Here is a 26,070-nt window from a genome sequence, read left to right as displayed (position 1 = left end):
ATTTCAAATTATATTGGTCCGTGTTATACACGACACAAACCCTAATTCAATTATTTATGGCATGACATTCTCCTATTTTACAAAAAAATCATTGATTTTCAGTAAATTGACGAAATGTCGAACTACCCTGTTTTTATTTTGGATATTTTGAACCAGAAAAGCTCAACAGGAAGTGCCAGAATACTTTTTTCCGTCTCAACTATTTGGTTGAGATTAGATGGTTTACCAAGGCGTGTACACGGTCATATAAAACAAAAATAATACTATTGAACGTCATGCATCCGAATTAAATCTTGACGCAACAGCTCCAGAAACGTGCCAAAACCCCCAAAATTTAAATGTACAAATACCGAGCAAAGGGAAAATAATAGAACAAAGGCAAAATTAATAAAAAGAAGCCGACAAAGTATATAGTGAAACAAAACGTACATCAGTTACGAGAATCTCAAGATCATCCTACATTATTTGTGAAGTTAATTGATACTAAATATTTATCTAATAGGTCGAAGCACCTTCTGGTAAACTTTTTCAGAAAAAGGACGAGACGTCAAGTTTTTTTCTGCAAAATTCTGGCTCATTAATTTTTTGGTGATACACCTATGACTTTTTTTTTGCAAAATCTGAGTTGCAGCTGACTGAAATGACTGAATAAAGACACTTGGCGAAAGCATCTTTGGTTCGAAATAGATAGCTAGATCACGTGCTTAAAGGCTCTGGTATTTTGTCAATTTCCTATTTAAAGTTGTTTCAGCCTTGCTTTGTTGCGAAATATTAAAATCGTATATACTGCGGTATATATCATCAGTGCATTTGATGCACACATAATACTATGAATATCTATCTTAAAAGTAATAAAAAAAAATAAAAGGTATAGACGAAGAATGACACTAAAGTGCTCTATTCCAGAAATTTCACACTTGATTTTGTTTGTTGTCCAAAACAAGTCGAAACTCGACGTATTTAGCTTAAAATTGCCATTTTTGCAAAATTTGATAACGGCCATGGCTTCACCGACATTTAATTTTTAACCATAATAATATTGATAATGTCTACAAAATATCTTACATCAAAATTTCTTTTTGGGTTAGACTTTTTTTTTATGTATGGAGATGTGGTATAATTTACATTAATCGTCATTTTTAACCAGATTTTCGATGGAAAAAGTTATTGACTTGGGGATGCTTCCATTTAAAATTATCTACGCAAATATTAGTTCAAAACTTGATTCTTGGTCTAGTGGCTTTCATGGTTAATTTTTACCAGATAAAAAAATACTCTAATTTTTTTATAGCAGTATAAAAAAATAAATATGGTTCTTTCTGGTTTATATCGATTTTGAATTGATTGATGGTAGTATGCTTGATCATCTCAATGTTTACCCCGGAAGTCAAATTCTCCACATGGCGGGAATTTAAAAAATATGGCAGCGATATTGGACCTTCTGTTAAAAGGCGAAATTACGCCGAATACAGTTGTCCATTGGATAAAATTTAAATCTTATCTGGTATTTACTTAATTATGAAGTTTTTCTGATCAGAGCTTTTTTCAATATTCTCCCAATTTCTGGTATAAAAATAACGTCAAATGTAAATTATGTATCAGAAAATATAGATCACCTTCAGATAAAGGGGAATCATTAAAAAAGAACCTGTCATATAAATAGTAGTGTGTAACTGAACGCAGAATCACTCCACTATTCTCAGATTTCCACTTATTTGCTGACTTGTTACGATTTCAGTTCCTCGGCATGCTAATATACCTCAGGACCCACAAACAGTTAAATTCTCATTTCCAACATCATTTGATTGAATAATAACGCCATTGTATGTACTTTTATGTCATTTTAACAATAATAAATGATTCTTGTGTTTTCTTCTTCTGAAATAAAGGAGGTTAGTCAGGGTTCGAAATAAGTGCTATCCCGCTTGCCCGAGGCAAGTAAAATCTGCAGCGGGCAAGTGAATCTCATCACATAGTTGTCCGCCGGGCAAGTTGAAATTTTGTGTTTGTGTTTCATTCTATCATGTCAATTAATATAATAATATATGCAATAGGTCTTAACCATTTATTGTTAATGAATTTGTGCCAATAAAATATTTGTATAACTATGTCAGACGTAATTTTGTACGATGTACAACTGTGTATTATTGAATTACTATTTTCGCCCTCTTTATTTATTTCATATGCGCATGCCAGGAAAATTGTAAACATCGTAGTTTGTCCCGAATAATTCTATTGGTCAATTCCTATGCGTAAGCCAATGAGCGCCGTCGTTTTAGAATGTTCAGTCGCACCTGCTCGGGGATTTCTGCTACTAATCGTGAAAGGAGGTCGATACAATGATCCAATCAGAACGCGTTTTGCAAACAACTTTTGAGTTGATTTAAAAATGAAAGTAGAAAGAAACAAATGGAAAACTTTTTAGTAAATTATGTCCCCCCTTTAAAAAAACTTAAAGAATCCAACGTCAACAGGGTTGAGCAACAAAAAAAATATAAAGAGGGAAATAGAAAACGTAAATTTTTAACAAAATGGCTGGATGAATTTAAATGGCTGAAAGACACAGAAAAGGGGATGACATGTGAGGTTTGCGTTCAGTTTGGAAGTAGTGGCAGTTTTGTAATAGGATGTACAAATTATAAAAAGGACAATATACATGCTCACGAAAAGTCAGACATACATAATTTTAATGTAAAGAAACTATCTGCTAAGTCAGTTTCTACATGTACATCTGAAATTTTTGTCACTTTTTTTTGTAAACGTAAAAGTTTTTGTTTAAAAAAGGGTGTATAGAAACTTGAAATCATCTGCCAGGAGAGGTCTAGAATGCAGGATTTGGCACCATTTACCCCAGAGCTTCTGCGGGCAAGTTAACAGATACAAGGGCAAGTCAATGGTCTTTTCTTATTTCTACCCCTGTTAGTAATGCCCATTACTGTTGGTTGTCAAACGGTAATTTTTCGGCTACTGTTAGCGTCCAATTGATTTAAAATTTTACTGTGATAGGTCAAAATATCCTTATGGTTATTCGTCTAACCTCTGCTTTCATGTCGATCCGGCCCAAGTCCATCCGTCCCACATCGATCTGGCCCATATTTAAAGTCGATCCGGCCCCAAGAAAAAAAATATTTATAAGGAATAAAAATAAAGATATATATTAATTATAATTAATAAATGTTAATGAATTTTATTATAATTTAAAAGGTGTAAGGTAAATCTTATTTTTCAGATATTTATTTGAGTTTACTATATATTTATTATGGTCTGCTATCGTATCTGTTGATTTCGTAACTTTAATCAGTCAGGATTTTGATTAAATTAAGTGGTTACGAGTGGCATTACCTTAGTTCACAATCATCAGACAATATTGTTGAATAAACAAACCAATTATAGTCTAATGATTTGATTAAACAAGTCATTAAGATGAGGTCATTAAGATGAGTTAAATTTTGTAGGTTCCATTGGACTGTAAAAATCGCCATGCCATTCAAAGTTATCATGGAAAATAACTTCATAAGCACACACAACACACTGGAGTTCGAAATTGCTGCAAGTTTTGTTTAATTGACATCGATTCTATATATATCCTTATTGGTCAATCAATGTAACCGATGTGATGATGTGGTATCTGTTAGTTACATACCTTGCTGCCCTTCTTCATGTTCTTTGAACCATATCGATAATCCTATCTTTGGTACATGTACCATTTTATTGGTATGGGTCCCGTATAGCACTAGCATATTCTAAAGTAGGCCTGATGAGGGACATGTATGCTTTTTCTTTGATTGACTTTTTGGACACAATGTATGTTTGATGTCAGCTTTTTTTGGTGGAATTTGTTGTCGGAGTGAAAAAGGTTAATCTTATGTCTTGTTGACAATGTATGTTTGATGTCAGCTTTTTTTGGTGCAATTTGTTGTCGGAGTGAAAAAGGTTAATCTTATGTCTTGTTGCACCTTTGTTCTGACATTATATAGCCAGTTTCTTGTTGTGTCCTCTAGGTACAAAAGTGGTGTTGTATCATGTTAACAAGTTGGGCAACTTTTTATCATATATTCCAGATGTTAGTTTGGAAGCTTCTATTATGTCATTTCTCATGCCTCTGTATTTAAGTGTTGGTAATTTAAACTTCTTCGAGCGTTCTTCCTACTCTAGATGTTTTAGTGTTGGTATCAATTTTGTTTCACGCCTTGGAACCTTTCCAATTGCTTTTATATTGTTAACTTTATACTGGCTCCATATACATGTACTAGCCTTGACATATTGAGATTTGGTCTTGCTAATGCTTTAATCCGTACTACGCTTGTTGCTTCATACATTTTTGTAAGTCGTGCCAACTTCTTTGTCCACAGCTGCTGGTCGTGGCATTTGTTGTTTTCTTGTTGAATTTTTTAAAGGAATGCATCACAATCTCTTAGTGCTGGGAACACCTTGGAAGTTATTACTTACTGAATGTAATATAATTTGAGTTGGGTTTGCGCTTGAAATCACAGAAACTTTAATAAAAAAAAATACTGTGGATTCATTATTATTTGTTGGATACCAATTTTTGTGGATTTGGTGGGTACAAAGAAACCACGAATTTAAATGTTAAACAAATTACAAAGTTGCTGTATGATTATATGCAGACTTTTGGGAAACCACGAAAATGCCAGTTTTCCTCATTACATGAAAATTGGTACCAACGAAAATAAATGAATCCACAGTATATCCACTCCTATATTTGGTAAAATGATGTCAAAGGACAGGTTTTATGCAATTTTATCTAACTTCCGACAACTAAGTCTAGATCAAAGACTTGCCTGTAATTTTACCTGTAATTACCTGAATAAAACTTGTTGCTCATTTACAATTTGTCTAATGTTAGCATAATGATTGGTATAACATGGTTGAATAGCATGAAAAAGGCATATATATAACTAAGGAACACAGGTAATTAAAACAAACACATTTGCTAGTATAAAAAAATTATTTCGTTAACCTGGTTTACCTGTATTTAACTGTCACAAATTTATCATTTATATATCTGCTATACACACAAATTATGAAAGGCACCAATGAGGCAATATTTCTTAATGAAAACAGTTTTAAACATGATGTGATATAGTTTTTTACCTTTTACCTATGTTTTACCTGTTTACACAGGTGTCAAATTTCAAATTATAAAAATTTCAAATTTTTTTGGGAAGATGGTAATCTGTAGAATAATTTTCATACACAAAGTTTTCCTGTACCTTGAAAAAAGAAAAAGTTATTACTGTTCAAAAATGATTCATCAATTTTGTCATCTGAAACATAAAGAATGCAGCAGCAGCAGCCAGTATAGCAAATATATATGTAGCGTAGTAATGGTAAAAAGTAGTAGGAATATTTCCTCATTGACAATGACTGAGGCAGGTAAATGTCCTTTTTATTAAGCCCATAATACTGGTGGCTTTACATGTATTTATCTTCTCATTCATATGTTGCTTGAAGTATAGTTTGTTGTCATTGGTTACAGAAATGTCTTTTTCTTTTTCTACATGCTCTATAAATGTGGTGTTTCCAGGTTGTATTTGTGGTTGGTATCATGCTGTTTCCCTGTTGTTAGAAGTTTTAAAACATTTATATGGGTGAAATCTTAGCAACCAAGTATTTGCCCAAATTTCTAGATGTGATAAATCTGTTTGTAGCACATCACTATCATCTGTTGTTTGTATTTGTTAAAAGACTTCAGTATTAACATCAGCAAAACACAAAACACACATGTAACAGGTTTCTCACTTAGGCAAGTTCATGAGTCCAAACTGGTGAGTCCAAAGATGCATCCAGATGAACTATTTTGTAAAAACTGAACACAGATCACCATTTTATTTTTGTATCATTTATTCTTTAGCATGTAAGCTAAAGAATATATAATACAAAAATAAAATTTGCTGTCCAATACATGAATGTACATATACCACAGTATATACCAAGAATATTTTTAGCATATAATAAATGTACCTCCACTCAATTTCAAATGTCTACATAAATATATGTTGTAAAACATAGACGATTAATAAAAGGAAAATATATCTGTATTCTTTATATGACAAGATGGTGAAATAACTTCCAAATCTGTTATGAAAAATATTTTTAATTGAAATCGTAGTCCGTTTTAGTCATATTAATTTATGCAATGGAAACAGAAATGAAATGTAAAATGTATGATTCTTTTTTTTTTCACAGGATAGTTCTTGTGGACAGCTTCAAGATTTTGGAAAACTTCAGCAAGAATTTGTTCCCTTTTTTCTGAACTATCTTCGAGATCAGACATTACATCTACTTCAATCATCCAGATCTGCTGCTAATTCTCCAGCCAAGACACCGTCAGCACAAAAACTAAAAAAGTCTCTGAATGGGTCATCGAAATCTGAAAGTGGAAAACGTGTACAACTGTTTGGTGCCAGTCCTGGGGATGGGTTGGAAGATATAAAAAGCTCCTCAGCATCTGTTTTTTCACCAAATGTTTCATTTGACTCTCCATCTTATCTTGGAAGCAACAAACATTCATCAGACGTCAAACAAAAAGGACGATCATCTTTAGGTGGCAGTTCATCTAAAAATGTCCACAATGCCAAATATCAAAGTGATGCCCATAAATCAAAACAAAAATTTAGTCTTGGTGAATTTATTTCACCAGAAGTCACAAAAAAGAAGAATTCTCCTTATTCATCAAGCAGTAAAAATAGATCTATTGACAACTCGCCATCTCCAGCTATTACTCAAAGGTCAGGAGGGAGACGGAAGCATTCGTTAGATCCTAATGACTTTCATCAAAAGAGTCCTGCACCTGTCTTTAGCTTGGCTAGTGTGAGTGATTTTCCTCCTATGGGAGGAGAACCCGGTCTTGCTGTCAGGTAGATATTCATTTCCTTAGTTTGACGAAATATTTTGTGGTATAAGGAATGCAGCATTTTGATAAAATTGCATGTGTTTAGGAAATGATGCTAACTGTTAAGTCTCCCTTTCTTAACTTTAGTTTGCCTTAGAACCATTTTCCCAATATATCTGCTATATTTTACCTGTATCTTAGTATTTTCTGTTAATGATTTAGAAGTTAATTAAGATTTAAATAGATCTATAAATGAATATAATCTTTTTATTTATTGACTGTTAATGTAAAAAAAATTAACAATTTTTCAACAATAAACTTGTCTGGTGTAAAGAAAAGACAACTTCTACTCAAATAACATTGAAAGGGAGATTAGAAATAACAGATTTGTATACCACTCTCCTATATCATTAAGGCAAAAGTGAATGACACAAATTTAGATTAAAGACAAATTAAAATTCTTGAAACTGTCAAACATTCTTTTTTCCAAATTTCTGATACTCTCATTCTGTATGCAACATTAAATTTTTACACATTATTATTTACTGAATAGTGTAAAAGTCTGTTAATGTTGATTAGCAAAAGAATCAAATAAAGCATGCACGATTGATGCTGTTGAAACACATGTTTTTAAATGGCAATTTATTTTGCAGAGCATCAATGAATATGCTAGAATCCCCCAACTTTGAAATGGGAACACCAAGACCTACAAAAAATATAGAAATCACCAAGAGCCGACGAATAAGTTTTACTACCTTACAGACTGAACCTAAAACTCCTACTAGAAGGATAAACCCTACACAGGTCACAGGTGGTCAGCAAAACAAAGTATTCTTGGAGGCAGAGGAGAAAGTTAACAATAAACCTACAAATGGGGAGATCTTAGAACCAGAAAAGGAACTGTTAAGGTTTGTAAATATTACATATTATGAATTCTAAAACGGATTCTTGGTAAATTTAGATATTTTAATTGGGCAAAATATCATAAATTTACTTATTTTCTATAGTTTTCTCACATATCATCTTAGAATTTGCAAAAAAAAACTTTTCAAGAGTTAATAGATTTATAAGATTCTTCAAAAATTGTATCAGTAATTTCATGCTGACTTGCATATTATTTCTTAACGTGGAAGCTTTTGTGTGAAAAATGTGTTATAATTTATACTGAAACTAGTTCTTTTGATTTTGATAATATGTTAACAGGGCTAGACAATAACACTTGTCCAATGGTACCACAGGAAAGTTGTATCAGACAAGTAAATTACAAAATGGTTCTTGCTTATGGGACCAGTGAAATGTTACTTGACGGTGATATAACAATGCAAATAAAGTAAATTCATGATCAAGGCAGGCAAAGAATCTGTAAGAAAGGATAAAAAACACAGAAAACTAAATTTAATAATCTTTGTGAAATTGTTTACAATTGACAATTTACATTATCACTGCTCCAATTTCCTGAATTTTACAGATTAGAAAGAGAAAAGATTTTGAAGGATTTTGGTACTGATGTACTGGTACCTATGACCCCAACCAAACCAGGAGGACTAGAAAGATTAAGTAGTATTGTAGAGGTCCCTTTGGCTGAGATGTCAAAGGTCACACACACAGAAAAACTGGATATTTTAGCGAATATTTATTCCTCATGCTTAAAAGGTTTGTTGTGTAAATGCTTATACTTAAGGCAAGGCATTGATTTCATATTAGTAAAAGTTTTGTTTGTTCAAACAATATAAATGCTCTAGCTGCCATACATTTTGTGTCTAGTTATTTGAATAATGGCTGGATTCTTTTGAATAGTTATGTAATAAAGATAAATTATCTACAAAATGTACCGACAATCCTGTGTAAAAAAATTACAAAGATAAAATTTTTCTTTATTTTTTCAGAAAACTTATTGCCTAACATTATTGTTGAGTTGTATTTTATAATACAATTGTTGACATCTAAAAGTTCTGACCTTGACCTTATCAATGACCTTACTGATGGTAAGTTTATATTACTGGTAATTACTGTGGTTCTTTTTATTATGTATAAGTTTGTTTAATTTATACAATATAAAAAAAGATGTGGTATGATTGTCAATGAGAAAATTCTACACAAAAGACCAAATAACACAGAAATTAACAGCTATAGGTCACTGTATGGCCTTCAACAAATAGCAAAGCCCATACTGCATAGTCAGCTATAAAACGCCCTGAAATAAAAAAAATAATACAATTCTAATGACATAAACCAATGGCCTAATTAATGTACAAAAAAATTAACAAAAAACAAATATGTAACACAGCACCAAACGACAACCATTGAATTTCAGTCTCCTGACTTCTGACAGGCACATAAATACAGTTTGTTGCGGGGTTAAAAATGTTAGCGAGATCCAACCCTCTCCCTAACCTGGGAGAGTGGTGTAACAGTACAACATAAGAACGAACTATAAAAATCAGTTGAAAAAGACTTTACTCATCAGATGGAAACAAATAGAAATATGTTTAACAAAAATCCAGAGTGGAAGTGGCCATATACTTGTACATCCCAACAACAATATTGCAATTTTGATTTATGTCAGGAAGGTATACATGAGGGAGGGTAGGAGGGGTCCTGATCCCGAAATCCCGGGCTTAAAAACACCCCATCCCGAAATCTTGAGCTTGAAAACACGAAATCCCGAGGTCCCGAAATTCGAAAAAAAAAGAATTCCCGGATCCCGCAAGGGTCAATCCCGAAATCCCGAGCCTAAAAACACCCGATCCCGGAGTCCCGATAAATGTCCTATCCCCCCTCATACATATAGAATAAGAAGGCTTAGTATGATTGTCAATTAGAAAACTCCATCAGAACCAAATGAAATAGAAGTTTACAAGTATAGCTCATTGTACATTCTTAAAACCATATCCTTTGTAATTTTCATAGAAGAATATTATTTGATGTTTGCTGAATGTCCTGTGGCAAATATTTCATCCCTATGCAGGACCAGAAAACTATTTATTGAAAATTCTTCAATGTGGCTTTCTTTGTTATACTATATGCTTTTAACCTTTACAGATATAATAGATGAGAATTATTTTACCTCCATACATAATGCAGTGTACTTTTCTGTTAAAGTTCTTGAAAATCAGTTAGGGTAAGTACAAAGGCTAACTATGCTGAACTTTTTTTTTCACTTATCAAGCAGCAATATTTTCCAAAATATAAAGAAAATCTGAATTAATTGTTTTTCCTAATGTACAGTTGCAAATCTGAATTGTTTGTGATAAACTGACTGCTCATAATTTATTTTCGCCTCAAAACTTAACTTAGCAGATATAGGAAGATGTGGTATGAGTGCCAATGAGACAACTCTCCATCCAAATAAATTTTATAAAAGTAAACCATTATAGGTCAAGGTATGACCTTCAACACGGACCCTTGGCTCACCGAACAGCAAGCTATAAAGGGCCCCAAAAATTAGTAAAAACCATTCAAACGGGAAAACCAACAGTCTAGGTCTAGTGTTCACTTTTCACCCAAATTAGTGAGTTAGATAACCCAGAGGTGAAAAAATGAAAGAAATACAAAATCACATCCAATAAAGTCAGTGTAGACCATACAGATTACAAATTGTAGCTAGTAAATTAAAAACTTGCTAAACTGTCAGAGAGATTCATTATTTGCACTATAAATAGAAAGGACACAAGGAAACTTTTATTAACGAATTTGTACTTTAATTTGTCTTGTCTTTGACATGCTTGATAACAAAAAAATCAAAATTTTCAATTTGGTTACAGGATGTTACAGCATATAGACAAAGGAACTTTACGCCTTTTAGCAGAGAATCAGAGACTTGTTATTTTCTCACCAAGACTTGCAGCTAGACTGAAAGATCTTTGTAATGATTCAGCAGATTTGGTAAGTACTAGTTATAAGTTGTCTTATTAACATATGTATCGGTATGAATTAAAAGCTTTATTGAGATAACACCTCAATAACACATCAAGAAAGAACAACAGACAATTCTTTAAAATGAAATGCATTAACCTGTCCCCATAGTCCAAACAAGTTTATAAATTTATTAGACTTTTCATAATCTGCAATGTATAAAAACTCCCTAATTGATATAAACCAAGATGCATATATTACTTGAGACAACACTGATAATGTTTCTAATTTTTGACACAAATATTTACGTCTAACAGGGTTAAAGTAGTTTTTAAACACTCTTCTTTCTGGAATTCCCCTTTCTTATTATCTTGGTCATTGTAATACCTTAACAGTAGAATGTAAAATACACATGAAATTTACTTATCAATATACTGCATAAAAAGACTATTGTAAAGATACAGTGCCACATATTAGACAGGTCAGGCAAATTATGCTTTTCCACAACAGTTTCTACAGTTCACTTGCTGGGAAATCAAAGTACACATTACCTGTAAAGTATATTTATAAACAAAGGTAAAAACCCAAATACACTAAAATTAAGGCTTGAAATATTAAAAATTAATCATTGATTAATGATAAGAATTTAGATGCTGTAAATTTAGAAATTATTGTGATGTTTTTATTAATGCACAAAATGCGACAGGGTTATAATTGCAATAATTTAAACTTGCATTTTGAATATTTTTTTATGAATTAAAAAGGATTTCTCTCAATATTGTAAAAATTAAAATCACGTTTTAGTATTAAATGACAAAATTGCAATAATAAACGCATCCAATAATTTCGGAAATTTGCATACTTAACTATAAATAATAGGTTTATACTAAGGATTTTATTATTTTTGTGAATCGATGAAAACTTGAATTTTCATGGATATTTGATGTTATGGTTTTGCCATATCCTGCATACAAGATAACAGAAAATTTGTAATCTGTTGAACCTTTTCTCAAATTTGTTATTAAACTTTTCCCAAGAAATCCAAAAAATGATATTCAATGAATAATAATGAATTCAAAGTATGTTCTATTTACAAAATGATTTTTTAAAGATCATGACAAATAACTTGAGTAATATTGTATTGTTTTAGTGTGGACCAGTATACCCAAGGTCACCCATTGGAAGTGTTTCATTCCAAGCTGAAACAGACAACAGGAAGAACTTTCCTAATGACAGAACATTTCATTTATTTAAAAAACAAAGGTAGTTAAAAAAACTTGGTTTAATTATATATCAAACTCAGAATACATAAATTTGAACTGTTTTGGTTTCAGTTTCTGCCTTTATTTCCTGGTAGAACTATGAATACCTTCTAAACTGTATGTATTCATGTTAGAATTTAAAAGGAAGCATACAATGTAAAGACACACTTTTATTCTCAAATATATTTTATACAAAGTACTTTTAAGTTTGAATTTCTCAAGATATGATACAATTTTAATAGTAATAGAAGTTGACTTTATATTTGGCATTTTATAATTTTCCAGAGATGCATTTTATGAACTACTACGAGAGTGGGAAACAAATCATCACACTCCAGGCTGGACAATCTCAGGGAAGATGGGTGATAGAATTAGAGCTCTAGTCAGTTATAAAACAGAATTAGCCAATCATTTACACTTTGCCAGACTTTTCCAGTCACAGCTCATTAGTGTAAGGTTATATTCAGAAGTGTTTGAAATAACTTCTTTACAAATAAATATATTCAAGTTTTTATGCCCCACCTAAAATATAAGAGGGGCATTATGTTTTCTGGTCTGTGCCTCCATTCGTCTGTCCATCTGTTCGTTCGTTCGTCTGTGCGTCCGTTCGTCCCGCTTCAGGTTAAAGTTTTTGGTCAAGGTAGTTTTTGATGAAGTTGAAGTCTAATCAACTTGAAACCTAGTACACATGTTCCTTATGATATGATCTTTTTAATTTTAATGTCAAATTAAATTATTGACCCCAATTTCACGGTCCACTGAACAAAGAAAAAGATAGTGTAAAGCTCAGGTTAAAGTTTTTGGTCAAGGTAGTTTTTGATGAAGTTGAAGTCCAATCAACTTGAAACTTAGTGCACATGTTAACTATGATATGATCTTTCAAATTTTAATGACAAATTGAAGTATTGACCCCAATTTCAAGGTCCACTGAACATGTAAAATGATAGTGCGAGTGGGGTATCTGTGTACTATGGACACATTCTTGTTTCTTAGTAATGCATGTAAGCACATATTTTTTTTTTACTAAGTACTGTGGGTAATCTCATTGTTCCTACACCAAAATGAAAATGATGTTACATCTTTAATTGAAATTAAATTGTTTAGAACAGTTTAAACTGATCTGATCAAAAAATTTTGGTGTAGGATTTTGAAAATATTATGCAAATTAATTCTATGTGCTAAAAACTTACCTGCAAGAATGATAAGTTGAATATGTGTGAATTCATATATCAGATTAAAGATTTTCCACTGTTTTATGTATTTTGGTAGCTGTCTCATATATGTTTACCCCACATCACTTTTCATTCATGTCTGTAATTTGAAAAGGGAAGTCAGAGCTTAATATTTTAAAACTTGTTTATCACTTATTGATGTTTTGACTGTAGATGTGTAAAGGAGATGGTAGCATTAGGATGTCAGGAGATGAAGATAACATATTATTACTAAGTCAGCTGAAACAAGCCAATCCAGAAAAATTCAAAAGGTAAACTGAAAGGTTTCAGACAAATGATAGACAAGTTATTTTGTACTGCATACATACATTTGATTCCAAACTTTTGCATTAAAAAAGATCAATTTCACGTTATGAAACCTTATTATGACTAAAATTACTTATACTAGAACCATTTCATCTACGGCAATGGTGGACAAACTATCAATTATTGTACAATGCTGAAACATCAGAAACAGAAAAAAGCAACAAGAATGTGTCCATAGTACACAAATTTCCCACTCACACATTCCTATTCTGTGTACAGTGGACCGTTAAATGGGGATCAAATCTCTAATTTGGCATACAAATTAGAACGATCATATCATAGGTTACATGTGTACTCATTTCAAGTTGATTGGACTTCAACTTCATCATTAACTTCCTTGACCAAAATGGATGAATGGAGGGACAGACAAAGGAAAGGTCTTGCATACCAAAAATAGTATGCCACTAGGTAAAAAAATTTGATCCATAAAGATGAAACTCTTTTAATAAAAAAAAAAAAAAAAAACCTCTTACACTTCCAAGTAATAACCACACATAAAGGAAAATATCGGAAAAAAACTAGCTGTGAATATTTAGCCTGTTAACTTTTAACTTGATACATTGTAATTTATTTTCAGATTACAGGAAAGATTTATCAAGCCATCTAGTTCTGGAGGTCCTTGTCCAGAACCATCATTTCCTGGTTGTCAAGAATTCTTCCATAAATTCATTGTAGCTGCATCATGTCCTGTGTTTAACCAGCATCTTACCAATACTTTTGTAGGGAAAGTTTCTGAGGTACGGATAAGCAGGCTCCCCATTATTCAATGGGAAAGTCTTTGTTGTAGAATAAGTACATTGTTTCCAGAAATATGTTTGGAAATTAAAAGTTTTAAAGGTGGGAAATAGAATCAGCACTATACCAATGCATATTAGGAACTTAGTTGAATGGTCTCTGTATATTAGTTAAAATCTACTTGCTGACAATTTTAGCCTACCATCAGTAAAATGTAAAATCTTTAAAAACCTGGTTATGGGAGAAAAAAAATCTAAAGAAATTATTTGTTTAAAATTTACATGATGAGATGTAATTTTAAAGATAATGAATAAAAAATCAGAAATGTAACAAATTTTTCATAAATGATTTTATCAAATAACAATGCATCAACTTCTATTTTATAGTTAAACAGTACAGATTTTGACTCCACTTTGTCTGAAGAAACAGAAACAGAGCAAGAATCTGATGAGGTAAGGTTAACATTAAATAAATGTTGTTAAAACAAGATCTTGCATGTAGCATTGTGTAGAGAGAAATGCTTATTACAGCCGATTTCATTGATTGTGTAGGCAAAGGTAATATCTTGTCTTGTTAGCTGAACTGTGAAGTCATTATTAGGTCAGGTATACTACCCTCCTTTAGTAGCCTAGTCCAACAGACAGATAGATTGGGTATCTGTCGGACTAGTCTACTTTAAAGTAGGGTAGTTTACCTAACCTAACAATGACTTCACGATTCAGCTAACAAGCAAGCTAACCAAAGATGTTATCTTTGACTACACACTCAATCAAATCGGCTGTAAAAGATTTAACATGTAAACACTATTTTGGGAAGAAAGGGTTAGAATGTAAGAATTTTTGTCTATCAAGAGAGGAAAGAAATAGAGATAGAGAACAAACTTGTTACATACTTTATAAAATAATATTTTATTAACCTTATAAATTTTTAACAGGAAAAAACTTAATGTATACTTTATGTATTGCTTTTTTCAGGACCAGAAAGAGAAGTTTATATCTATCTTACTTACATTAAAACTGGTAGGAAAGTTTCTAGGTTTTGTGACATTTCTGCCATACAAGAACACATCTAAACTACCTGATGACACTGAAGCAGCCTATATGGCACTAAGAAAACATGTAAGTTGTTTATCCAAAACTTTTGTGTAGGAAGACTTTTTAATGTAATGCTTTGAAAAGAATTAATTATATGTGTCTTTTAATAGAAAATTTCAAATATGTATATATGTTAACACTATGACAAAATTTGCTTCGCTGTTCATTGAGTTCTTAAAATATATTATTATATGGTTGGGTGGTGACATTGAAAGCAGTAGGACTTGAATAAATTCCTTATTAGATCAAACCAAAAAATTGAGATTTAAAAAATCCTACTTATTTTGTAACTGTACGTTAGCATATTTTCTTATTCCAGGAACACCCACCAATAGATTTGCATGAATGTTTACGTGTTGCAGTTTACATGAGACATCTAACATTAACAGTTCCATGGGTAGTAGAATTCCTAAGTATGATGGATTTGATGGCCCCTAATTTGGACTATTATCAACTTGTACTTTGTATGCTATTATTTATACACAGGTAACTAGTGATATCAATTTATGTAATTTAGAACTGTTCACAATATTTTCTTAATTTGTGTTTAGCTATTGAAAAGATGGTAATTTAAGAGACATGGTGTGTAGTTAAGAGATAACTCCTTCATGTCATGCTCTATGCCTGTTTTAACATTGGTAGGCATTATATTTGTCAATATTTTACACTGAGCGTAGTGATCAAATATGATGCCTTCCCATGTTAAAATGAGCATAGAGCAGGACATGAAGGAGTTATTTTGACTCTTTAATAGGACAAATACAGAATATTTTTAGGTCAGAGGACTTTTAAAAATACCTTTAAAAAAATGGCTATTCTGGTTTCCTCCTGTGTACAGACAGTACTGTACATTTTCATATTTAATAAGTTTAAAAACTAAAATCAGGGTAAATATATGTTATTTAAATATATATAAAAAGTTTATGTTAGCTGCTAAAAAATATATATTTTATTAGAAGATGTATGACAATAACAAAGAATGTAAACAAAAAATGTTTGTGCATGTGTCAAACATATTTTGTTCTAATTAGAAACTGGCTTTGTTTACAAAGCATAATTAGATTTTTGACATACAGAAAATGTATACTGTACATCTGATGACAAATATTTCATTCACATTCAGGACAAGAAACATGTAATTTGTTTATAAATCACAGACTTTCTTTCTTAGAAGTGAGTGAAAAAGAAAGATATCTTTCCTTTCAAAAAGCCACCTTTAAATTCCTGAGGAGTTGTAGAAACATTTGGATAGAGATCTCAGAACGTGAAAAATTAAAAAAAAAAAAAAAAAAAATGTAACACAGCCCCCAATGACAACCACTGAATTACAGGCTCCTGACTTTGATACAAGCACAAACATACAAAATTTGGTGAAGTTAACCATGTTAACTGGATCCCAACCTTCCCCCTAATCTTGGACCACAATGAATAATTAAAGTACATATAGCCAAACTTATCACCTGTACTAATATATTGTGTATATTTTGTGTAAATTTGGCAATAAATGAATGACCGTAATGACAGATTGTGTATATTTCAGGTTTATGTGGGAAGAGATGATCAGCAGTAATACATATTACAGTCATATCCTAGTCATTACAATGATCAGCTGGTTATTGGAGGTAAAAAATCATATCTCAATATCATTCAGAGTCTCATTCTGGTTTGTCAAATTAATTTATTTGTGTGTTTGATCAAGAGAATATGCATCATTGTTATAAAGTATCTTCCTTAAAATTGTTTTGAATACATGTAAGGATTTTATTACTATTTAGTGGTCTAGTGGTCTTTTAAAAGTAGTCAAACATCTGTATCACTTACCTGTGAACACTGAGGTTGTGAGATCAAACACTGCAAGTGGCAGGCGATCAGACTCAAATCTTAATTGATTAGGATTGTTAGTTTTCCTAACAAAGATTACAGTTTTTTAGCTCACCTGGCCCACAGGGCCAAGTGAGCTTTTCTCATCACTTGGCGTCCGGCGTCCGTCGTCGTCCTGCGTTAACTTTTACAAAAATCTTCTCCTCTGAAACTACTGGGCCAAATTTAACCAAACTTGGCCACAATCATCATTGGGGTATCTAGTTTAAAAAATGTGTCCGGTGACCCGGCCAACCAACCAAGATGGCCGCCATGGCTAAAAATAGAACATAGGGGTAAAATGCAGTTTTTGGCTTATAACTCAAAAACCAAAGCATTTAGAGCAAATCTGACAGGGGTAATATTGTTCAACAGGTCAAGATCTATCTGCCCTGAAATTTTCAGATGAATCGGACATTTCGTTGTTGGGTTGCTGCCCCTGAAATGGTAATTTTAAGGAAATTTTGCTGTTTTTGGTTATTATCTTGAATATTATTATAGATAGAGATAAACTGTAAACATCAATAATGTTCAGCAAAGTAAGATCTACAAATAAGTCAACATGATCAAAATGGTCAGTTGACCACTTTAGGAGTTATTGCCCTTTATAGTCAATTTTTAACCATTTTTCGTAAATCTTAGTAATCTTTTAGAAAAATCTTCTCCTCTGAAACTACTGGGTCAAATTTAACCAAACTTGGCCATAATCATCATTGGGGTATCTAGTTTAAAAAATGTGTCCGGTGACCCGGCCAACCAACCAAGATGGCCGCCATGGCTAAAAATAGAACATAGGGGTAAAATGCAGTTTTTGGCTTATAACTCAAAAACCAAAGCATTTAGAGCAAATCTGACAGGGGTAATATTGTTCAACAGGTCAAGATCTATCTGCCCTGAAATTTTCAGATGAATCGGACATTTCGTTGTTGGGTTGCTGCCCCTGAAATGGTAATTTTAAGGAAATTTTGCTGTTTTTGGTTATTATCTTGAATATTATTATAGATAGAGATAAACTGTAAACATCAATAATGTTCAGCAAAGTAAGATCTACAAATAAGTCAACATGATCAAAATGGTCAGTTGACCACTTTAGGAGTTATTGCCCTTTATAGTCAATTTTTAACCATTTTTCGTAAATCTTAGTAATCTTTTAGAAAAATCTTCTCCTCTGAAACTACTGGGTCAAATTTAACCAAACTTGGCCATAATCATCATTGGGGTATCTAGTTTAAAAAATGTGTCCGGTGCCCCGCCCAACCGACCAAGATGGCCGCCATGGCTAAAAATAGAACATAGGGGTAAAATGCAGTTTTTGGCTTATAACTCAAAAACCAATCATTTAGAGCAAATCTGACACACAGTAAAATTGTTCATCAGGTCAAGATCTATCTGCCCTGAAATTTTCAGATGAATCTGACATTCCGTTGTTGGGTTGCTGCCCCTAAAATGATAATTTTAAGGAAATTTTGCTGTTTTTGGTTATTATCTTGAATATTATTATAGATAGAGATAAACTGTAAACAGCAATAATGTTCAGCAAAGTAAGATCTACAAATAAGTCAACATGACCAAAATGGTCAGTTGACCACTTTAGGAGTTATTGCCCTTTATATTCAATTTTTTAACCATTTTTCGTAAATCTTAGTAATCTTTTAGAAAAATCTTCTCCTCTGAAACTACTGGGCCAAATTTAACCAAACTTGGCCATAATCATCATTGTGGTATCTAGATTTAAAAATGTGTCCGGTGACCCGGCCAACCAACCAAGATGGCCGCCATGGCTAAAAATAGAACATAGGGGTAAAATGCAGTTTTTGGCTTATAACTCAAAAACCAAAGCATTTAGAGCAAATCTGAGAGGAAGTAAAATTGTTGATCAGGTCACGATCTATCTGCCCTGAAATTTTCAGATGAATCGGACAATCGGTTGTTAGGTTGCTGCCCCTGAATTGGTAATTTTGAGGAAATTTTGCTGTTTTTTTGTTATTATCTTGAATATTATTATAGATAGAGATAAACTGTAAACAGCAATAATGTTCAGCAAAGTAAGATCTACAAATACGACAACATGACCAAAATGGTCAGTTGACCACTTTAGGAGTTATTGCCCTTTATAGTCAATTTTTAACCATTTTTCGTAAATCTTAGTAATCTTTTAGAAAAATCTTCTCCTCTGAAACTAGCTACTGTGCCAAATTTAACCAAACTTAGCCATAATCATCATTGGGTATCTAGTTAAAAAAATGTGTCCGGTAACTCCGCCAACAAACCAAGATGGCCACCTTGACTAAAAATAGAACATGGGGGTAAAATGCAGTTTTTGGCTTATAACTCAAAAACCAAAGCATTAAGAGCAAATCTGAGAGGAAGTAAAATTGTTGATCAGGTCACGATCTATCTGCCCTGAAATTTTCAGATGAATCGGACAATCGGTTGTTAGGTTGCTGCCCCTGAATTGGTAATTTTGAGGAAATTTTGCTGTTTTTTTGTTATTATCTTGAATATTATTATAGATAGAGATAAACTGTAAACAGCAATAATGTACAGCAAAGTAAGAACTAAAAATAAGTCAGTCTGACCAAAATAGTCAATTGACCCCCTAAGGAGTTATTGCCCTTCATAGTCAATTTTTAACAATTTTCTTAAAATTTGAAGATTTTCAATAACATTTTCCACAGAAAGTACTGTTATAGATAGAGATAATTGTAAGCAGCAAGAATGTTTAGTAAAGTAAGATCTACAAACACATCACCATCACCAAAACACAATTTTGTCATGAATCCATCTGTGTCCATTGTTTAATATTCACATGGACCAAGGTGAGCGACACAGGCTCTTTAGAGCCTCTAGTTTCTGGGTACCATGGCTTCCATCTCCAATATGAACTGATTGTCAAGAAATAACCAATAATGCTGAAAGTGGCATTTAACACCAACCAATCAATAATTCTATTTCTTTGGTGTTTTTTATTACAGAATGCTGTGATACCAGAAGGATATTTCTTCTCTGACATACCAGAAAGTGTTCAGTCTTTACTTAGTAAATCATCAAAGAAATCTGATCAAACATTGGTGAGTTCTCATAATTCATACATACCAGAAAATGTCAATGCTGTAGTTGTGAGTCATCAATATAGTTGGATAAAGATATTAGGAGTCAGATAAACATTAGGAAGTTTACGTGGATTTTTTCACAGATTACAATTTCATGCATGAACCTATTATGCAGCTAGGTTGAACTAGCATATCAAATGGTAATTGCATCTTCAAATGTGTAGGGTTGATCTGCACTTAAATTCAGGTAGGAGTTATGTTAAAACATTCAGTGGGGTTGTAAAAGAAGCAGAAATGATCTGTATGCATAATGTCCTTGTAAACAGTATCTCAAATTCAGTTGTGTTATTCTGATAAATAGTCTTATCATGCAAGGGTCCGGAAACGGTCATATATGCCAGACATGACCGATTTGGAATCTCAAAAGTCCTAAATCATTTATTGGGATTTAGGTCAAATTTTATTTTTTCAACAGAAATAATTTCGTTCATTTCGTTGAGATTGTGTTTCAAATCGCCATTTTAAACATAATTTTGTTTTGTTATCGATTTTAAGTAATTAAACTGCCACTCCAGTAAAGTGTTATAATCCTGAGGGCCCTCCTAATAGCTATATTAATGCCTCGGGAGCTATTGGCTAATGATCGCTAATCTCTTTACCTGTGTTTTTAATTCACACCTGGCTATTAATCACAAGCTCTGAACTAATATTATAAAGAAATTAAAATTCAATACCAACTGTCTTCATTATTTAATTACTTTTCAGCTAAGACAATTGTCAATTATGATTTAAAATTGAATTAAAGCTTGATTTAATTTACGTAGAAAAAAGATTTTTTTCACTATTAACACACGTGCTTTGTTTACTATAATGATACGCATGCCTAAAATTCTCTTCCGCAGATTTGACACTAAATCGTAAATTTAAAATGATGTCTTGCTAAATAAAGCAAGTGCAACTATTTTCTTTAATATTCTTACACTATTAAAGGTAAAAATAAAAAAAAACGATGTTTTCCTGTGAATTTGATAAACAAAACTAATCCCGGGAATAAGTCCGGAATTGTTCGTTTTAGTATTGTCGCATTACATCCGGTTTGAATTTCGACTTCAGAATCGAAAGAAACGTAAGCGATGACTGAGAAAATTACAATTTTGAGTCATTAAAATCATTTTATTCTTAAACTGTTGCCTTCCCTTAATTGCTCTTGATCGATTTTAGGAAAATGGTAGGATAAATCATGAAGTAAACGCGATGCAACAGTTAAACAAGTTCGTTGATGCTACGAGTAGGAGCATACTCGTGCAGTAATAAGATTTTGACAATCTGTTTTTGAAAAGGGGCACCAACTTTTAAGTTATATGAAAATGACCGAAATTAGGTGAAAAAATTTCCGGATCCTTGGTCTTATGAATGAGGTATTAAGCATTATTCGTATAATTCTGTTTTTGTTTGTTTATTTTGTAGTCACATTGCTTGAAAAAGTTAATAAATGAATCAGTGTCAAATCTTATTTACAAGTCTTATTATGCCTATTGATACCAATTAATGGTTTTAAGGTTCAAATTTTTGTTTGAATGAATTCCTTGTAGTTAATGTATGAGGGAAAATTTATGGACTTATAATTATGCAGTATGAGAAATGAATCAGCATGTGACAAAGTATGATTATATTTGTAGGATGCCATGGGATTTATTGACCAGAAATTATATTACACATGTTGTCCTTATGTTGGTGAGTTCTAATTTATAAAATAGTGTAAATAATGGTGTAGCACACTGAACATGGACCTTTTTTTTCATAAATGTTTAAAAGGGAATTTTGGAAATACTTTGCACTACTTAGTGCTGGTTCATTCGAATAAATTGAAGTCTTGATGGTTTCGATAAAATTTATACTATTCAAATAAGTAGGTAAAAGTTAAAACACGATATAATGAAAAATTGTTATATGTTTTATAGGTGAAATAAAGACATTATTGGTAGAGTTCGCAATAGGCACAAGTAATAAAACAGCAACCATAAGGAAAATTACACCAGTATCTGCTGAAACAGAGACACCACAGTCTGTTACTGATAGACAGATACAGGTAAACCATATCAACTTTAAATGTATTACAGATATACTTTTTGTCCTTGGTTATTGATCAGGAAAGATGGGCCTTTGATGGCCATGATTTGCATATTCATAAAGAAACTATTTGGGAAAGTGTGTTTCCCATAAGATGAAATGATATTAATATCTGATTAAATCGGATACCTTTGAACTGTGAAGGTGTACAAAAAAGTATAAAATTGTTTTATATATACCTCTTGTGATGTTGATAAAACTGTTTGAACATGTAAATATAACCTTGCTATCATTATTTGTTGTACAGCTTCAGTTAGAAGAGAACTTTTTCCACAACCATCCTGCCTCAATGAAGAGAATTGTAGACTTTGTAGCAGAAAGAACAGCATCAAACTTTATAAAGAAATTTAGATCTGCAGCTTTACAGAAATCAATAGCCAGCTGTAGAATAGCACTTCAGAAACTAATGGAATCTTATGCTAGTAGCTCTCCTAGTAGCAAGGCTAAGGTAAATTGTAGAAAATATTAAAATGTATGTTTTGTTTATCATGTTTATGGATTCATGAAATTTTCAATAAGTGTAACATTTACATTCATTTTCAATGACAAAAACCATACTTATAAGTTCATTTGGCCCAAAGCATGATTATGATGGGTGACTGTTAAACATTTGGCCAAAACAACCATTGTCAGCTTATAACAACACTCGATGACTTGTAAACTTAAAAAATCTACTCTTAATCTTTTGGACCAACTGGAACTAAAGTAAACTAGCTTTATCATTTGGAAGTCTATTTCAGAAGGTATGTCTAATGTCAACTCATCAAACCAAAATGGATGCAAAAAAATAATAATAATAATTGCAACATCCCATGAAGGAGCAATTGTTATAGGAGTAATGTATTTTGAATGGATATTTTTTATGAAAATAAAGAAGTATGGATGTTTATTTCAAACAAGGCCTCAATTTTTACTAAAACAAAGAACAATGCAAGAAAATTTAAATTCTGAGGGACCAGTTTCAACAAACTGTATTTAAACTTAACAGTTACAGTGGAAGCATTTGTCTTTGTTTCCAATTCTAGTGAATTCAGAAAAAGTGTATTTTCAAGGATAATTGATTTTTTTCTGTTTAAGTCAAAATGTGGGTACAAGCCTAACGAAAATTCTTTGTTGTACATTTGAATTCATGGTTAACCTTTACCTTCAAAACTACTAAATATTGGTTTCCACAGAATGGTGATGAGTCCACAACGCGACAAGAAATATGAATGATCTGCTTTAGAAAATAGAAATTTAAGATTGCCTTGAAAATTATGATTTTATTTCTACCAAACAGTAGTTCTATCATTGAAGACTGCATAGTGACCTAGATATATGTTATTTTGTCTTTATTGGTGGGTTATTGTTTAAGTGAAATCTACTCCAAATATTGGTACATTCTTTTTTACAGGATAAACATCTGCAAGACATTGTAAAGCTGTCAATGGAATCTGTCAGCAAGCTTAAATCTGTTACATTTGAAGATGCAAGCAGGTTTGTATAAATAATTCAAGAATTTGCAACAGTATTAAAATGAAATGTATTAAAGAAGTATCAGTAAATGAAATAGAGCCATTTGGTTTGACCAGAAAGAGAAAATATAGTGAAGGTATAAAATGTTATTAAATAATCAAATTGGGATAAATCTTCATAAGCATTGAGACAGAAAATTTCAATGAACGAAATCATTGTTGAAGATATATACTCAAACACAAAAAGATAAATACTTTGATCTATTAAGTAACTGACTACTTAGAAAAATAATTTTAGAAATAAACCTTTATGGCTGCATGATCCTTTGTCTCTAGGTTTTGCAAAATCAAAGTTGAAGCCATTATACCATTACTACTACCAGAGGAGCAAACAAAAGCTGTTATAGCCATGTCAGCAGATATCTCTAGGAGACTGGCAGAGGAGAGAATCAGTCAATGGATTAACAAACACATTACAGCAAGTAAGTAACCAATGAGAGGATCTATCAATGGGTTAACAAACACATCAAAGTAAGGAAAAAACTGAGTTGTTATTATTTCTTTCAAATTGATGATTTCAGCAAGTAAGTTGTTGCTTAAAGTTTTAATAGTTAGGGCTGTTCCAGAAAATACTATGTCCCCCCCAGGGACGGCACTTTTTTTTAACCCCCACCACCCACAGAAATAAAATTTAATTAGAACAGCACTCCCTTTGCATTTTGGTATTTCAAATACAACCACCCACATAATATTTAAGAAAATTGCCTTCCCTGGGGGGGACATAGTATTTTCTGGAACAGCCCTTAGTATTATAGAATTGTGCAACCATTTGAAAAAAATGGACCTCTACCAGAATTTTTTATGCCCCACCTACGATAGTAGAGGGGCATTATGTTTTCTGGTCTGTGCCTCCGTTTGTTGAAGTTGAAGTCTAATCAACTTGAAACTTAGTACACTTGTTCCTTATGATATGATCTTTCTAATTTTAATTCCAAATTAAAGTTTTGACCCCAATTTCACGGTCCACTGAACATAGAAAATGATAGTGCGAGTGGGACATCCGTGTACTTGGGACACATTCTTGTTTCATTTTATTTCAAGAGGTAATAATTACTGACTAAGATGTTTAGATGCGATTTGTAATGTTTTCCATTTGATCTTCAGATATGTACCAGAATGATTTACAAGCAGAATATGATAAAATTCTCAAAAGAGTGACAAACCCAACTGAGTCCTGTCAGGTTGAACCAGTCAAGGAACCAGATTTTATATCTGTTGCTAAGCAGCATGATGATAACGTCAGACATCCATCAGAAGTATTAATTGATTTAAAAGTAAGATCTTCAACATAATAAGTCTCATTATCTTGAGTAATTTGTGTTTTGTTTTTAAAAAGGACATTTGTTTTTTATTGTTATGTTGATAAAATTCACAATTTTACAGTAAAATTTTACATATATCTTCTCTCCTGTTTACATCATTTGAATAAAGTAATTCATTATTAATGCAATTTATAAATGTAGGAATAGTTTGATAGGCTCTTCAACACTATATTTTAAACTATTTATGTTATGTGTCTGGATGAACCTCATCAGTACACAGAAAGTTTAATCCATGAAGTATATTGAAAAGATATAGATGCTGATGAATAGTGTTTGGATTGAGCAATGATTGTCTTCATATTTTGTCTGCAACCTAATAGGATGTCATTTCATTTATGTTGCATAAGTATGAATTGTAAAAAAAAAAACAGTTTAAAACTAAATTACATGATAACAGTACGGTTTTGAAAATACTCTTCTGATATATTTATAATGGACAGTGCATTTTATGGATGGTAACCAGACTTGTGGTATCAAAGTAAACCTGGGCAATTTTTTAAAAGCTTCCACTAAAAGTAGATCTTATTTTTAGGAAGTTGTAAGAGAATTGTTTGTTAAAGGACATCATGTTGAATGGAATAAGGTATCATTAACACTGATGGAGGTCAAGGATATCATCAATAACAGACAGGTATAAATAGAATTTACTTTATGTCTTATAAATACTCGTATGTTTCTTCTAAATATAAGATTCAGAGTTTATTTAGTTTTCTTTTTTTAAGCAGGAGAGGGGGAAATCAGTAATTAATTTTGAATACTAGAAAAAGAATTATTTAGTGAAGAAATATGGTTGTTACAGATATTTGAGATGAATGAAATAATGACTATGAATTTTATTGTTTATAACCAAT

General features: G+C 32.0%; 1 protein-coding gene across 1 annotated transcript in view; it reads left to right on the top strand.

Annotated features, from left to right (window-relative positions):
• Positions 1-1,386: 1,386 nt before the first annotated feature.
• The window catches only part of LOC139517101 (codanin-1-like), a 38,159-nt gene continuing 13,475 nt past the window's right edge, over positions 1,387-26,070 (top strand). Inside the window, exons 1-23 of the mRNA XM_071307779.1 lie at positions 1,387-1,504; positions 6,211-6,881; positions 7,510-7,764; positions 8,325-8,509; positions 8,743-8,841; positions 9,899-9,977; positions 10,621-10,741; positions 11,862-11,974; positions 12,259-12,424; positions 13,359-13,456; positions 14,089-14,248; positions 14,633-14,698; positions 15,221-15,364; positions 15,660-15,826; positions 16,881-16,962; positions 20,176-20,271; positions 21,933-21,987; positions 22,215-22,342; positions 22,631-22,831; positions 23,777-23,859; positions 24,174-24,319; positions 25,002-25,171; positions 25,752-25,850. Coding sequence (XP_071163880.1) covers positions 1,421-1,504; positions 6,211-6,881; positions 7,510-7,764; positions 8,325-8,509; positions 8,743-8,841; positions 9,899-9,977; positions 10,621-10,741; positions 11,862-11,974; positions 12,259-12,424; positions 13,359-13,456; positions 14,089-14,248; positions 14,633-14,698; positions 15,221-15,364; positions 15,660-15,826; positions 16,881-16,962; positions 20,176-20,271; positions 21,933-21,987; positions 22,215-22,342; positions 22,631-22,831; positions 23,777-23,859; positions 24,174-24,319; positions 25,002-25,171; positions 25,752-25,850 — 3,468 coding nt within the window. The 5' untranslated portion in view covers positions 1,387-1,420. The remainder of the gene's footprint in view (positions 1,505-6,210; positions 6,882-7,509; positions 7,765-8,324; positions 8,510-8,742; positions 8,842-9,898; positions 9,978-10,620; positions 10,742-11,861; positions 11,975-12,258; positions 12,425-13,358; positions 13,457-14,088; positions 14,249-14,632; positions 14,699-15,220; positions 15,365-15,659; positions 15,827-16,880; positions 16,963-20,175; positions 20,272-21,932; positions 21,988-22,214; positions 22,343-22,630; positions 22,832-23,776; positions 23,860-24,173; positions 24,320-25,001; positions 25,172-25,751; positions 25,851-26,070) is intronic.

The sequence above is a fragment of the Mytilus edulis genome, chromosome 3 (genome assembly GCF_963676685.1).
Source record: "Mytilus edulis chromosome 3, xbMytEdul2.2, whole genome shotgun sequence".
In the NCBI taxonomy this organism is placed as follows: domain Eukaryota; kingdom Metazoa; phylum Mollusca; class Bivalvia; order Mytilida; family Mytilidae; genus Mytilus; species Mytilus edulis.
Note: the sequence above shows the minus strand (reverse complement) of the source record. Positions and strands in the feature narration are given on the sequence as shown.